Raw genomic sequence first — 15,517 nt, 5'->3', positions numbered from 1 at the left:
AAGGTCTCAGATAGGGGAGCCTGGCCGTCTCCCTGTCTTAAATGAACACTGCACACCAACAAGAGACAGTCCATCTTGATTCTTAAAACCCTCTAGAAGGGGTGTTGCTGGGGCATCTCTGGGCCCCCCTCATCTTCGTGTTCTGTGTGCAGCCCTCTGGAGGTATCTTCTTTCATTAGACACATTGAAGACCCCCCTATCCCTTCCCCACACTGTCACCCCCAACACACACACACACACACACACACACACACACACACACACACACACACAGAGTTGATCAGACCACAGTTTCCTGGCTCTCTAGAATCCTGACTTCTCTCCACAACTAATTCCAAGGCCACAAACAACAAAGAGATCATCCTGGGCCTATCTGACCCCACAACAGGCCTAGCATTTTATCCCTCTCAGAGTCCAGCTGACTGAAGTATGACATCAAGCATTTCAAAGAATCCAGACCATCCCTACAAGGCATCAAAAAGCAATAGCCTCATTCTTCCATCCACCCATGCTTCTGGCTTCTTCTCACATGAAGTGGCTGTCACTGTCCTCAAGATTTGTGGGAGCAGAGTGTTCCTGTCCGCCAGAGAGGGCTCCCTGGGGAACACACGCATCATATCCTTTGTTGTGCAAAGGTGGAATAGGATCGCAGGCCACTGCACTCTCTTCCCTGGTAGGGAGACTCTTGTCCCAGCTACACGGCTGCCAGTCACAGTCCAAATGGCCACGTCCCACATGCCTTGTTAGCTGTGTCCGACCTCAGAAAGTCCTCGTTTTTGTTACATTCTCAATAACTACCGAGAACTTCTCTCAAGTATTCCAGAACCTCCCTTCAGAAATAGGACTGACTATTGGCCCTCACCACCTGGCTCTGGTCAGCAAGGGACACGCAATAGATCTACAGCTAAATGCAAGTTCTCCTACTCCGCCAACACCCCAGCTGCCTCAACAACACCTTCCCATCCTTCAAGAGCCAGCCCACCCACCACGCAGTCTTCCAAAGTCCTTTCCTGATATTCCACCCGTGTGACCTTGAGCAAGGACAAAGAGAATGCTGGAACTGACGTACTTCCTCTACCCTGCAGGTGTCTGTCGTGGCACCTGTGATTGGCGTATGTGGCTTCTAGACTAAAAGCTGCTTGCAGATAGGGACCATGCCTCGACTGTCTGCTATCCCAGCATCTGACGATGTCTGAAACACAACAGATGCTCAGCACGTGTTTGTGACATGGATGAATGCATAAATGACACACGCAATTCTATTTGTTTAGGTTCATTTACTTATTTTGAGAGAGAGAGCGCGCGCGCAAGCGAGCGCACACACGCGCGTGAGCGAGCTGAGAAGGGGCAGAGAGAGAATCCTAAGCAGGCTCCGCACGGTCAGCACAGAGCCCGACACGGGGTTCCATGTCACAAACCGTGCGATCATGACCTGAGCCGGCATCAAGAGTCAAGACTCGGACACTTCGCGGACTGAGCCACCCAGGCGCCCCTGACATAAGCAATTCCGAATCCGCCCGAGCCTTCTGAAGATTCCTACTCCATGCAGTGCTCAACCAGGCCCAACGATCTCCCTAAGTCTTAAAGAAAAACATTTGAGAGGCCCGAAGGAACGTTTTGTCCGCCTCACCCCCTAGCTGGTCAGAGTTGCCCGGACACAGAGATAGGCCGGAACGGGAGCAGCGCCGTGTGTGTGGGCCACGGAAGGCGGCCCAGCCACGCTCTCATGTCCGCTGTGTGTCATCAGCCAACTCCCCCCGGGGCAAACCTCTTGGGATAGTAGACTTTCCACCGCTTCTTGCCACATCTTAAGCAAGCCCGGACCCCTCCCTGGTGGGGTGCCAGCCACCAGGCCTGGCAACAGAAATCAGAGGTGGCAGCGGTGTGGCCGGTGGGCCTGTCTACCCAAGAGTGGCACTGGGCCTGAGCTGGAGGCCAAGCCGCCCCAGGAGAAAGAAGGGAACTTCTGACCCGTCCCTTTCTCCCAGTCCTTGATAAGCCTGTCACTTCCTAGGTGACAGCGGCAGTGAACACAGGAGGACTCGAGTGTGAAGTCTCTCAGCTCAGGGAGAAGACGACATCCCAAACTTCCTCTCGTTCGCATCGGAATGGTCTTTTGAACTTGATTTTGAGCTTGAATCTGACCGCATCACTCACCTGCTCCAAATTCCTCAGTGGCTTCTTTTGGGGGGAAATCAGACCACCTCTGAAAGGCACAGAAGATCTTTATGACCCGTCCTTGCCTGCCTGTCCCCCCGTACTCACCAGACTGGCGCACGCCTCTGCCCCGGCACACGCCGCCCCCACCACAGCAGAAGCCCTTTCAATCTCAGCCTCAAGGCTCTGCCCTCGGAGTTCCTGGCCCTACTCCTCACACAGATTTGGGAGCTAGGACCCACTGCAGGCTGTGCTTTATGCTTCTACTGTTGTAGCGAGACCAGCTTCACTGTGTCACTGTGTCGCTGAATCACCCCAGTTCTTCAGTCTTGGTCCTTACCCGCCCCTGTCCTTACCTGCAAAATGGGGACAATAATGGAACCTGTCTCGCAGCGTCGGTAAGAGGGCTGAGCCCGGCCGGGGAAGCTGTCCTAGGTGGCTGGGGAAGTGAGCCAGGGAAAGGAAGGACATCAAGACAGGGGTATTCGCCGGCAGGTTACCCCGTGGATCACCAGAGCTGCTGGGAACCGCTGGGAGAAAAGGTGTAGAAAGAACACTCTGAGCATAGTTTTTCCTGGGCGGGTAGGAAGCTCCTCACCCTCCAACATTCTGCCCAAGCAGGGGATCAGGGCTGATGCTTCAGGCCCAGGGGGCGGCTGGGACACCTAAACAGATAATGTCATTACAATACATCCCAGTCATTTAAGACCACAGGCGTGCCCTCCGCTCCCGGCCACACACTCCGAGCCTCGCCAGCATCCCCGCGCTCACTTCCCAGAGTTGGGAGCCTGCGCACCTCCCGGGGCCCAGGGCACCGGACCGCGCTCACCTTCTGGAGAAATGCCATCCTCGGCCTGTACTGTTGGCCTTGGTGTCGGATCGTCATCCTGGCCCCCGGGTGGATTCGGAACCGGAACACCGGCGGCCCGCAGGGGGTGAGTGGAGGAGCCCCCCGCGCAGGCGCCCGCGCGCCCCGCACCCGCCGCGGCGTCCGGGGGGAGGAGGGCGGCCCGGAGCGCGGGCCGGGGGCGGCTGCTGCCGGCGGCGCCCCTCTCCTCGGCCTCGGCTCCCGCCCCGGGAAAGCGGCTGGAATGCGCGCCGGCCAATCAGCGCGCCGCGCCGCGGGCTCATTAGCATGCGCTGCGCCGGCGCCCACCTGCCGCCAGGGGGCGGCGTCCGGCCCCCGCGGGACCCCGAGGAGCCTCAGGTGAGACCCGCGCGTCCGGGACCCGCCGCCGGGAGGATCTGTCGCAGAGGGTGCGCCTTGGACCGCATCACTGAAACCTGGGGGGGAAGTGATGACAGTATACCCGTGGGTCTTGGATCCCTGGCTAGCCTGCCACTGACCCGCTGTATGGCCCTTAGCGAGGTGCTTCAACTGCCTGAGCGTCAGTTTCCTCTTCTAACGGGAGAAAAGCGACTGGGTGGTGAGAACTGACACCTGTCTGTCAAGTGCTGTGGGGACGGAATGAATAGCGAAGTTAACTGGCAGCGGAATATGGTTGGCGGTGAAGTGTGATGCCCACCTGCTAGGTGGGCTGGCTGTGAGCGCTGGATTTCCCCGAGCTTTAGAATCTCAAGCAAGTTATGGAAACTTTCTGGACTTCATTTTCCCCTTCTGATCAGCAAGGACAGTGCACCCTCCTCCTCGGTTTTTTTTTTTTTTTGGGGGGGGGTGGCGAGCAGTTTGGTTTTTAAGTTTACCGAACTAATGCATGTAAAAGCACTTAGAACAGTGACTGACACATGGTGAATATCAGGTAAAACCATAGTTTGTCTCGTGTCTCTTGAAACACTTTCTTAAAAATTATCATGCCTAGTGTCTCCCTTATATATATAGTCAGGGATATATATATATATATATATATATATATATATATATATAATCTCAGAATAATGGGAGAACTCTTGTAGTAGTAAATGGAAGTAAAAAGTATATATAGACTCTGGAACCAGATTACTTGGGGTCAAATCTCAACTCTGATATTTACTAACTAGCTGTGTGTCTTTGGGCAAGTTACTTGACCCCTCTGTGTTTCGGTTTCTATAAAATGGGAATGGTGCGATGACTGCCTCCCTCACAGGATTGTTAAGGGGAGGTAACAAAGTAAACAAATGAATCGATGTCAGGTGTTGCTACTATTAACATTATGTCATTAGAGATAGTGTAATAGAAAACACAAAACTTGAAATGAAAATAGGCTCGAGTTTGACAGTTACTCCCTCTTGCTCTCAGTTTCTTCATCTATGAAGGGAGGGGTCTAGAACTAACCAAACCCTGACAGGATGACACCTTCCAGGTCTGAGGCTCAGGATTCTTAGGACCAAGGACATGCCCGTGTTTCATTTCTAGAGCTAGGCAGCCGGAGCGTGGCAGATGAATCTAGTGTCGGAAGCCAGGAGGTGGGCACTAGCCAGAAGGCACTCGGCAAACACCTCTCCAGATAATCTGCTTCTCACCCTGGTGGAAAAACCAAGTTCCTCCCAAGCTACTCACATATCTGAGCTCTGACTTAGAGCGCTGGAAAACAAACGCTTTCAGAGACCAAATTCTGAAGTCTGGTTGACTCACAGGGACATGACTTGGCAAAAAGCCATGAGCTACGGCTCCCAGGCCCAGCGAGGCCACTGCACTGGTGGGACTGCACCGGCAAACGGCAGGGAAAGCGCTCATTTCATCCAGCTTTTCGAGTTTATTGGAATGGGTTAAGTGAAGTGATTTCAGAATCATTTTAAATATGTGTATGTCTGTGATGGTTTCTCCTGTCGATTTGGGCTCCTTTTTTTCTTGATCGGTTTATATCATGATTTGTCTATTATAGTGAGACTGTGTGTGTGTGTGTGTGTGTGTGTGTGTGTGTGTTTACTTGACAACCGGGTTTTATTGAAAAGTTAGAACTTTAAGGTCATCTAGTTTATGGATATGTATGTTGTTTAGGTTAGTTAACAGACATGAGCAGGCTCAGTAAACTAGAAAAAACCATTACGTATATAGAATGACCACCTGTGTCACTTGGCATCTCTTGTCCTGAAATAGTTCCTCTTGAGGCCTCAAAGTGACCACGTTTGGATGATAAAATACATGGTCACCCTAACCACATGTTAATGTACTCCTCTAACAATAATCTCATCAAGCCACCTCATTTCCTAGCTGTGGGAGACATCATGGGGCATCAGAAAGAGAATATGACCAGAGCTCAGGACCTGTATTCTGATCACAAATCTATTCCTGACTCGTTGGGGGACTTCCGGCAAGGCACGTCATCTCTCCAAGCCTCAATTCCTAGTCAGAGTCCGTTCAGCGCTTCCCAAAGTTTGCTCTACAAGGTGCTTCTTAGATGTCAACGCACACTCCAGTCCTCTGGGGATCTTGTTTAAGTGTAGATTCTTATTCAGTAGGTTCCTGTGAAGTTGAAGTTCTGCATTTCTAACAGGCTTCCAGTTCATGCCCTCCATCTGGTAGCAAGGGTCTAAAAAGACGTGTTCCACAGACTGGAAATGAACATGACTTTTTTGAAAATAGCAAGGAAGGGATTATAGTGACACACGTTCAGAAATCCATCTGCCCGATATTTTTTTTTTAATTTTTTTTTAACGTTTATTTATTTTTGAGACAGAGAGAGATAGAGCATGAACAGGGGAGGGGCAGAGAGAGAGGGAGACACAGAATCGGAAGCAGTCTCCAGGCTCTGAGCCATCAGCCCAGAGCCCGACGCGGGGCTCGAACTCACGGACTCACAGACCGTGAGATCGTGACCTGAGCTGAAGTCGGACGCTTAACCGACTGAGCCACCCAGGCACCCCTGCCCGATATATTTTTAAAGGATTGTTTACTGCAGTGCCCTTAACGTACTTCCAAAGAGAATGAACTTAGCAACTCGGAAGAAAAGATTTTTCTTTTTTTTGTAAAGACAAAAGTCTTTATTTCATAAACTGATGCAACAGAGCTAAGAGGGCGACCCATGTTTCCATGCTTGTGCTCAATCCCTCTCCCAGATAAGTAGATGAAGTCTTGGATTGCTTGTCGTACTTAATCCTCACTGCAGGGAAAATGGTTTCACCCACAGCTCCTTCCACACCCCCACCCCATCCCTGGCTGGTACTTTGGACCTTGTTATCTGACCCATGGGTCACTGACCAACGACCCTGGAATATCTGACCCAGGCCACGAGTCCATAGACTGCCCAACCACCTGTAACATGGCCAGATATAAGATGATTACCTGGGAAACCAGATTTTCACTCTTGGAAATGGCCATGGGAGCCAGCTAGTAGACATGGCCAAATCTGAAGAGAAGCCCCAAGGTAGAATCAGGCCCATGGCAAACAGAAAGCTACAGGTGAGCTGAAGTTATGAAGGAGACAAACTTGGGGCAGGTAGTGGGAGCCTGGGATAGAGATGAGAACAGAGAAGCAGCACAGAGCAGGTGCAGAGATGCCCCAAGAGCTCTTAGAACCAGAAGCAGAGGTCACTGGTGGCTACTCTTGCGTCACAAGGAGCAAATTATATCAGCCCTTAGTTTTCAGCGGAGGTAACGGCTACAGATCAGGAGAGCAGTAGACATGGTGTCATTGTGTTTCAGCCCGACATTTGTGGACCAGAGGGGAAAAAGCGGACTTTGCTTCCTGTCTTCCAGGAAGCCCAAAGCAAATGTGCAGCCAATTGGTGGCAATGGTAGGACTTTATTGCCATCATATCTTTATTCTGGCCAACCTCACCCTATAGGCACCCTGGGCTCGGCCCCATATTCAATCTGTTTTCTTTGTCCTGATTTTTAATTTATAATTTACCATTTTATAATATGCATCTTCTACATGCTGCATCGACCAAATTGTGGAAAGAGGCAGGGTATAAATAAACAAACAGATTGAAGAGGGCGAACCCAAGTGGATTCATGTCTGAATGACCATGTCCCCAAATCCCCCTTAATCCTTAGTGTAGGCATAGAGGTTAAGTTGTCTAGTGGCATGGCATAGGAGTCACACAGCACTGCATCCCCTTAAAACTCAGAATGATTGGGGGCATCTGGGTGGCCCAGTCGGCAGAGTGTGCGATTCTTGATCTCCGGGTCCTGAGTTCGAGCCCCATATTGGGTGTAGAGATTACTTAAAAATAAAAGCTTTAGGGGCCCCTGGTGGCTCAGTCGGTTAAGCCTCCGACTTCAGCTCAGGTCATGATCTCACGGTCCGTGAGTTCGAGCCCCGTGTCGGACTCTGTGCAGACAACGCGGAGCCTGGAGCCTGCTTCAGATTCTGTGTCTCTCTCTCTCTCTCTCTCTCTCTCTCCCCTTCCCCTGCTTGTGCTCTGCCCCCACCCCACCCCCGACTCAAAAATAAATAAACACTAAAAATTTTTTTTAAAGTCAGAATGATTGGATCGATGACAGCGTTGATGACACAGTGTTTACATTTTCACACAAAGATACAAAAGAATGACTAATACATTAGAAAATAGCGTCTGCATCCAAAAGTTCTCACCAGTCTGAGCTTAATCCAGGATGCTTTCGAGAAGTGATCAAATGCCCGTGCTGAATCAGCATCTCTGGGCTAAACATCAGTGTCAGGACATCTAACTCCTGTCCTCAGTCATAAGAACTAGCCACGTGAATTTCTTTTTGAAAAAAATTACAATTTGATCCCCAAATTGGTATCGAGACATTGTCCTTTCTATGCCCTCTACCATGCACCAGAGGAGAAATTTCTTTTAAAGTTTAGTACCCAAAAAATGTAGTCTTCCCCCCCCACCAAACTCCCCCAAACAAAAAATCCACAACGTTTCCTTTTCCCTGATCAAAAGAGAGGTCCTGGCCAGCAGAAGCCTCTCAATCTGGCATTACCCTCCCTTGGGACAACAGGAATTAACATTTAATTTTTAATCCCCCCCCCCCCCACCCCTCTGTTTTCCTGTTTGAGTTCATATGCTTATTGGTTTTATTGTCTGGACTTTTTTCTTTTGGTAAGCCACAACAACTCCGTTTTGGAAATGACTTGGGATATAAATAAAATATATGAATGGTGAGTAGGAGGTGGCTTGATGAACTGCACAAAGGAGGGGAGAAAGGAAAAAATGAGCAATCTGAACAGTGTTCAAGATAAGTAACTCTTGGGGCGCCTGGGTGGCGCAGTCGGTTAAGCGTCCGACTTCAGCCAGGTCACGATCTTGCGGTCTGTGAGTTCGAGCCCCGCGTCGGGCTCTGGGCTGATGGCTCGGAGCCTGGAGCCTGTTTCCGATTCTGTGTCTCCCTCTCTCTCTGCCCCTCCCCCGCTCATGCTCTGTCTCTCTCTGTCCCAAAAATAAATAAAAAACGTTGAAAAAAAAAATTAAAAAAAAAAAAAAGATAAGTAACTCTATTGAAGTGATAGTTTGAAATGTATTTTTTAACGTTTATTCACGTTTTGAGAGACAGAGAGAGACAGTGTGAGCAGGGGAGGGGCAGAGAGAGGAAGACACAGAATCCGAAGCAGGCTCCAGGTTCCGAGCTGTCAGCACAGAGCCTGACGCGGGGCTCAAACCCACGAACTGCGAGATTGTGACCTGAACTGAAGTTGGACGGTCAACCGACTGAGCCCCCCGGGCACCCCTGAAGGGATACTTTGAACCGATGTTTTATTTTAGTCCACAACCCCTGCTAGAGGGAGAACAGCGTGGTGAAATATCTTCGATCATACTCTCCTTACAAGACAATTGATCGGAGTACTTCTGGGCATCTGAATTGATCAGCTCAGCTTGAATGTAGAAGGATGTCTCATTCTGCAAGCCTGGATCTCCTCTCTCCTCCCTGCACCTCCATCATTTCCAGGTGATGTGGGTGAGGAAGTGAGGTGGGGAGGGGCGGAGGGGGGGAGGGGCGTGGGTGGGTGCCAGGACTTAAGGGATCTCAGAATAACCTGACCTAAGTAAGCCCTCCTAGTCATCCCCAGTACGCCTTCCTATAATCAGAACTCTCTCTGGCCCATCCTTTCCATATTTTTTTAAATGTTTTATTTATTTTTGAGAGAGAGAGACAGAGTGCGAGCGGGGGAAGGGCAGAGAGAGAGAGACACACACAGAATACAAAGCAGGCTCCAGGCTCCGATCTGACAGCACAGAGCCCGACGCGGGACTCGAACTCATGAACCGTGAGGTCATGACCTGAGCCAAAATCGATGCTCAACCGACTGAGCCACCCAGGCGCCCCCATCCTTTCCACCTTAAAGAGCAGAGTTCTTGCAATGGGTCCAGGGAGAAAATGTCCCAGAAACACTTGCTAGAAAATGTCAAAGGCAGGGGCGCCCGGGTGGCTCAGTGGGCAAAGTGTCCGACTTCAGCTCAGGTCACAATGTTGTGGTTTGTGAGTTCGAGCCCCACATGGGGCTCCATGCTGACAGCTCAGAGCCTAGAGCCTGCTCGGGGATTCTCTCTCTCTCTGCCCCTCCCCCGCTTGAGCGCATGTGCATGTGTGCTCTCTCTCTCTCTCCATAAATAAATAGACGTGAAACAATAAAAACTTTTAAAAAATCGACTTCTATCATTTCACCTGCTACCGGCTAAATCCAAGCTACTAGCATCTTCTGCTTGGGCAACTACAATAGTGCCTGATTGGCCCCATTCATTCCTGCCCCACACCTGCTTCCAGCTTCCAATTCTCTCCTCTCAGGGTGACCAGAGTGATTTTTTTTCCCCAAACTCTATATTTGGACATTTCCCCCTTCTGCTTTGAGGGGATCCGTTGTGCACCGAAGCTCTTAGGAAGAAGCCTAAGTCATGAGTCCTATGTGACCCCAGGACCCATCCCATGTGCCTCTCTGTCTCTTCACCTCTGTGCCCCTGCCACACCGGCCCCCTTTCCATTTCTGGAAAACCCAAGCCTCTCTCTGCTCCAGGGCGGTCACATGTGGTCAAGACTCTTCTTCAGTGACCTTTTACCTGACTAGCTCCTCATTCTCTAGGTTCCAGCCAATAAATCACTTCCTCAGGCAAAAACCATCCCGACTCCTCCCTCCCCCAGCTGGTGTAGGTCTTTCCCTTATGCCTTTTCTGGGTCCAAGTTCCTTAACTATACTTTTTTTTTTTTTTACCTGATAAAAGAAAAGGTTGGATTTATACCCCCACGTTCATAGCGGCTTTGTTCACAATAATCCAAAGGTAGAAACAACCCAAGTGTCCATCGATGGATGAATAGATAGATAAAAATCGGTAAACGCATACAACGGAGTATTATTCAGCCTTCAAAGGGAAGAAAATTCTGACACATGCTACGAGATGGTTGATAATTATGTGATCCTCTCTGCGTTGTCTATCTGGCTTCCTAACTGGACTGTCAGCCCCATGAGGGCAGGGGCTTTTGCTTCCTTTTTTTTTTTTTTCTTTTTTCAATGCTTATTTATTTTGAGAGAGAGAGAGAGTGAGTGGGGGAGGAGGAGGGGGGAGAGGCTCTGAAGCGGGCTCTGTGCTGACAGCACAGAGCCCAGTGCAGGGCTCGAACCCACTAACCACGAGATCAGGACCTGAGCCGAAGTGGGACACTTAACCGACTGAGCCACCCAGGCGCCCCAAGCCAGGCAGTTATTTTAAGTGTTTTATTTTTTTTTTCTCTTTTTTTTTTTTTATTTTTTATTTATTATTTTTTTTTTTAATTTTTTTTTCAACGTTTTTTATTTATTTTTGGGACAGAGAGAGAGACAGAGCATGAACGGGGGAGGGGCAGAGAGAGAGGGAGACACAGAATTGGAAACAGGCTCCAGGCTCCGAGCCATCAGCCCAGAGCCTGACGCGGGGCTCGAACTCACGGACCGCGAGATCGTGACCTGGCTGAAGTCGGACGCTTAACCGACTGCGCCACCCAGGCGCCCCTATTTTAAGTGTTTTAAAGACAGCTCACTTCACCTTCCTGACAACGCCCTGAGGGAGGTACTGGGATATAGTCCCCGGGGTCGAGGTGAGAATCCGGGGCTGGGGGGAGAGGCATTAGAACTAGGAAGTCAGCGGTGGGATTCGAACCCAACAGTCCAGCCCCAAAGTCCCAAAGTCAATACATAACTGTCACACTGCATTGCAAATCCCCCTGTGGGCGCGATATGAATGTCTGTGGGTGAAGACACGAGAGACAGGGAGTAGCTAGATGGTAGGAAAGCTTGTTCTCCCAACCCTGAAGTTTTCTTCCTCCATCGTGGTCCCCTGGCTGTGGCCCTCCCAACCTGGCTCCGCCCCTTTGCACACAGGGGCAGAGGACGCGGAATCACTTCTGCATTACCCACACTAAGTAGCACCCCCCCCGCACCCCAGTCCCCGTGACCTGGTGGGAGACCTTGCCCGTTCTTGGCCAGCAGGTCCCTTTGACCCTCCGACATACTCAGGTCTCTCTCGGAACCTGGACTCTATCGGAAACCAAAGTGCTCTTTCCCAGTTCAATCTACCCCTGAGAGGTCGAAGGTGCCCTCATTCCACACGTTGGGGCCCAGGCCTGCTGCACGACCTCCATCTTGTTCTCGGGCCTCTGGGCTTTGCCAGGTCTCCCTGGGGTGCCACAGACATGGCCAAGGGGAGTACCCCACCTCTACTGGGTGCCTCCGAGGCGCTGGGCCCTTGTACCCTTCTTTCATTGAATACCCACAACACCCCTATGGGAGAGCTACGATCGGGATCCCCATTTTACAGATGGGGAAACGGAGTCAAAGAAGCTTTGCATCGCTAGCTGAGATCACGTAGCCTTGAACGGTAATTAGCAGAGCTGGGATTTCCCCCCACCCCCTCCCCCCCCACCCCCCCCCCAGGCAGGTTCTGGAGTGCCCTGGGCTGCTTGGGCCCAAATGCACACCAGCTGATGACCCTAAGAGACCCTGGCCACCAACATCTCCCTTCCCCCCCCTCCAAGGGATGGGTGTCCTTAAGTGTTCCTGTGACAGGCAGACTCAGTCTTCCGGACCCTCAGCCCCTCCTTCTGCTTCTAGCAGACAGCATCTTTCCTGAGGAACAGACAGGGGGGGAAGCCCGAGCCAGTGTGTCTGTCCTCTCGCGAGGGGCTTTCCGAAGTTCCGCCCAGCTGCTTTCTGCCTCTGACTTTCCCAGGGCAGCCTCCCTCTGGAAGGGTGTCTGGAAGGGCACAGGAAGATGACTGATGCTGGATTCGCAGAGGAAATGAAGACACGAGCACCTGTGAGGATTTTGACATCCACAGATTTTCCCTTCTGTATGTGGACAGGGAGTTTCAAACTCATTTCTGCGTCGTACTTCTCTCTGCGCCCACACCCAGTGGGTCCAACGGAAGCGGCTCTGCCTCCCTTCCCCTCCCTCGCCGCCCTCCCCCTCTCTCCCTCCTTGGCCTCTTTCTCCATCCCCAGTAACACCAGCCAGCCCTGCCCACCGTGGAAACACTAGCTCTGCCCTTTTGTCTCCCCTCTGTCTCTCTTTGGCGGGCAGGCAGCCCTTCTGGATTCAAAGCCAAGGCTGCTCTGCAGATATCAAACATTTAAAAAAAAAATTTTTTTTTTTTACATTTATTTATTTTGACAGACAGAGAGAGCATGAGCAGGAGAGGGGCAGAGAGAGAAGGAGACACAGAATCCGAAGCAGGCTCCGGGCTCTGAGCTGTCGGCGCAGAGCCCGACATGGGGCTTGAACTCACAGACCGCGGGATCATGACCTGAGCTGAAGTCGGACGCTCAACCGACTGAGCCACCCAGGCGCCCCCTGCCAAACATTTTTTTTTTCCTCAAAAACCTTCTGTGACTCCCAGTTGGCTCCCAGAGAAGGGGGGCAGCCCTCGCTGGCATTCCGAGGCTGCAGGGGACCCAATTTTCCAGCCGCTGCTGTTACCTACTCCCTGACATGCCCTAAGACCCTGTTCTGGGGTCAGTTCGGGTGGCCTGCTTCTTCCCGGGTGCAAGCTGAACCTGCTTTGGGCCCTGGCCTCTCCCTCTGCCCGAACCTCCCCCTCCCACATCCTTTGCTGCAGCCCCAACCCCCCCCCCATTGCCCTTCTCCCTGCACCCCTGTCAGAGCCCCGTTTCCTTCCTCTTCTTCGGCCCTCGTTCCGTGCCTGCTTGTGACACTCACTGCTCCTGGGGACTCCACGTCCCCTCTGGACTCCAAGCATTCCCGGCAGGGTGGGGGGAGGAGGGAATGTAGCCAGGGGCTCCAACAATCCCCTCACACCCCTCACTCTGCCCCTGCATTGCACCCCCTCCATGACCCACCTCCCTCTCCATCTCTGCTGCACCCCAGAAGCTCCCTCTTTCTTTTTTTTTTTTTAATTTTTTTTTTTAACGTTTATTTATTTTTGAGACCGAGAGAGACAGAGCATGAACAAGGGAGGGGCAGAGAGAGAGGGAGACACAGAATCCGAAACAGGCCCCAGGCTCTGAGCTGTCAGCACAGAGCCCGACGTGGGGCTCGAACCCACGGACTGTGAGATCATGACCTGAGCCGAAGTCGGACGCCCAGCCGACTGAGCCACCCAGGCGCCCCAAAATGAATTTTTCAAAAGCAACTATGGAGTAGTCCTGTCAACGTGGGAGCAAAGAGACCCCGAGGAAGCGACCCGGTGGGGGTTTGCCGGCCGCCCATGCTCTCAGGCTCCCTCTTGCACTGGTCATGGTGACCGTCGGGAACGAGGGCACCGCCGTTGGGCCGATTTCACAGCCTCTCTTCTCCCAGGCCCTCCCAGCCCGGACACCCCAGACCGAGAAGCAGGAACAGGGGTGGCTGATGTTCGTGTGGAAACTGTGTCTTCCAGTGCAGTCGACTGATGAAGGCACTTTTAATGTCCCCAAGGCCCACGGCGGGAGCCAAGCGCCCTGGGATGGGCGGGAGACAAGCCTGGGGGAGCGAGGAACGTGGGTGGCCACAGGTCAAGTGCCCACGTGAGTCCGTGTGCACAAACGCGCTTCTCCGTGTAGTGACACCGTCTTGTGCGCTCGGGGTTCTGCTCTGGAAAAGCTTTGCCGTATTTACATGTGATAAGCGCCTCGATCCGCTGGCTGAAGGACGAGGGCTGAGCTAAGGGGGACCCGCACACTTTGCGGGCATTTATCGAGCACGTGTTATACGCACAGTGTGGCGGGGGAGTCAAAGGCAAAAGACACAGGGGCGCCTGGGTGGCGCAGTCGGTTAAGCGTCCGACTTCAGCCAGGTCACGATCTCGCGGTCTGTGAGTTCGAGTCCCGCGTCAGGCTCTGGGCTGATGGCTCGGAGCCTGGAGCCTGTTTCCGATTCTGTGTCTCCCTCTCTCTCTGCCCCTCCCCCGTTCATGCTCTGTCTCTCTCTGTCCCAAAAATAAATAAAAAACGTTGAAAAAAAAAATTAAAAAAAAAAAAAAAAAAGGCAAAAGACACAGTCGCTAGGGTCTGTTCGTGCGGCGCAGCCGAGGCCCATGCCGAGCGGTGGAAAAGGCATAGGAACGAATGATGAGGGACACGGGCTCCAGAGTCAGGACGGCCCACAGGCTCAGCCTCGACACGGCCGCATCCACACTTCTGTCTGTCTCAGTTTCCTTAAATGGGGAACAGGAATGACACCAATCAAAGTGCCTACCCACCCCCCCCCCCCACCCCCAGAGCCAATGCGGGGGCCCGGACGGAAGGTGTGTGAAGCCCTTGGCACGGTCCCTGGCGCTTTATCAGTGTTCACTGATATTACTATTATTGGCTGTACAATTAAATGAGCTATCCTATATAAAGTGCTCAGTAAGCAGTGCCTAGTACTTCTCAAGCTTTACTCAGTGACGTTAAGCGTTACTGTCAGTATCATTTTTGCTTTGGGCTTCCGCGTTAGTTATCTATTGCCACGTAACAAATGACCCCCGGATCTCACAGCCCGATGCGACTCCGCAGGCTTATTTTGCATCGTTTCTACGGATCCGGAATTGGGCAGCCACTTAGGGCCACGTGGTTCTCGCTCAGAGCCTCTCGGGAGCCTGGAGACAAGGTGGCTCGCTCCTTGGTGCTGGCTCTTGGCAGGAGGCCTCCGTTCTTCCCCACGTGGACCCCCGCGCTGGGCTGCCTAAGTGTCTTCACGACGCGGAGGCTGGCTTCTCCTCTGGTGAGCGACCCAGGAGAGAGAGGCAAGAGCAGGGCCCAAGAGACAACGGTGTGTTCCATCGTGAAACTCTGCGCCACAATAACGTATGGGCCACGCAGGCCTGTTCATTTGGGAAAGGGGCTACCCAGGCGTGTGAATACCAGCAGAGACCCAGCGGGGGCCATGCTGGAGGCTGGGGACCACAAGTCCCGAGTCGTGTGGCAGAGACATGAGTTCCGTAGGGGTTCAGATGAGAGGGAGGAAAACGAAGTGGTTGGGAATGTTTGGAGTTTTTTTTTTTCCAGCTGGATCTCGACCCTTTCTTTTTTCTCCTATTCCTTACTTCTGTTAGCACTTGGGAAGA

The 15,517-nt window shown here is 52.2% G+C and overlaps 1 protein-coding gene across 1 annotated transcript; it reads right to left on the bottom strand.

Annotated features, from left to right (window-relative positions):
* Positions 1-1,257: 1,257 nt before the first annotated feature.
* Positions 1,258-11,486, bottom strand: LOC131496942 (WW domain-binding protein 11-like). The gene is made up of 4 exons (XM_058702818.1): positions 11,444-11,486; positions 2,987-3,441; positions 2,756-2,822; positions 1,258-2,513 (listed from the first exon to the last, which is right to left on the bottom strand). The coding sequence occupies exons 1-4, from the start codon at positions 11,484-11,486 to the stop codon at positions 2,494-2,496; spliced, it is 585 nt and encodes a 194-aa protein (XP_058558801.1). The 3' UTR covers positions 1,258-2,493.
* Between the last annotated feature and the right edge of the window lie 4,031 nt (positions 11,487-15,517).

Source organism: Neofelis nebulosa, chromosome 16 (assembly GCF_028018385.1).
Source record: "Neofelis nebulosa isolate mNeoNeb1 chromosome 16, mNeoNeb1.pri, whole genome shotgun sequence".
Taxonomy (NCBI): Eukaryota; Metazoa; Chordata; class Mammalia; order Carnivora; family Felidae; genus Neofelis; species Neofelis nebulosa.
This window is presented reverse-complemented; position numbering and strand designations above follow the sequence as displayed.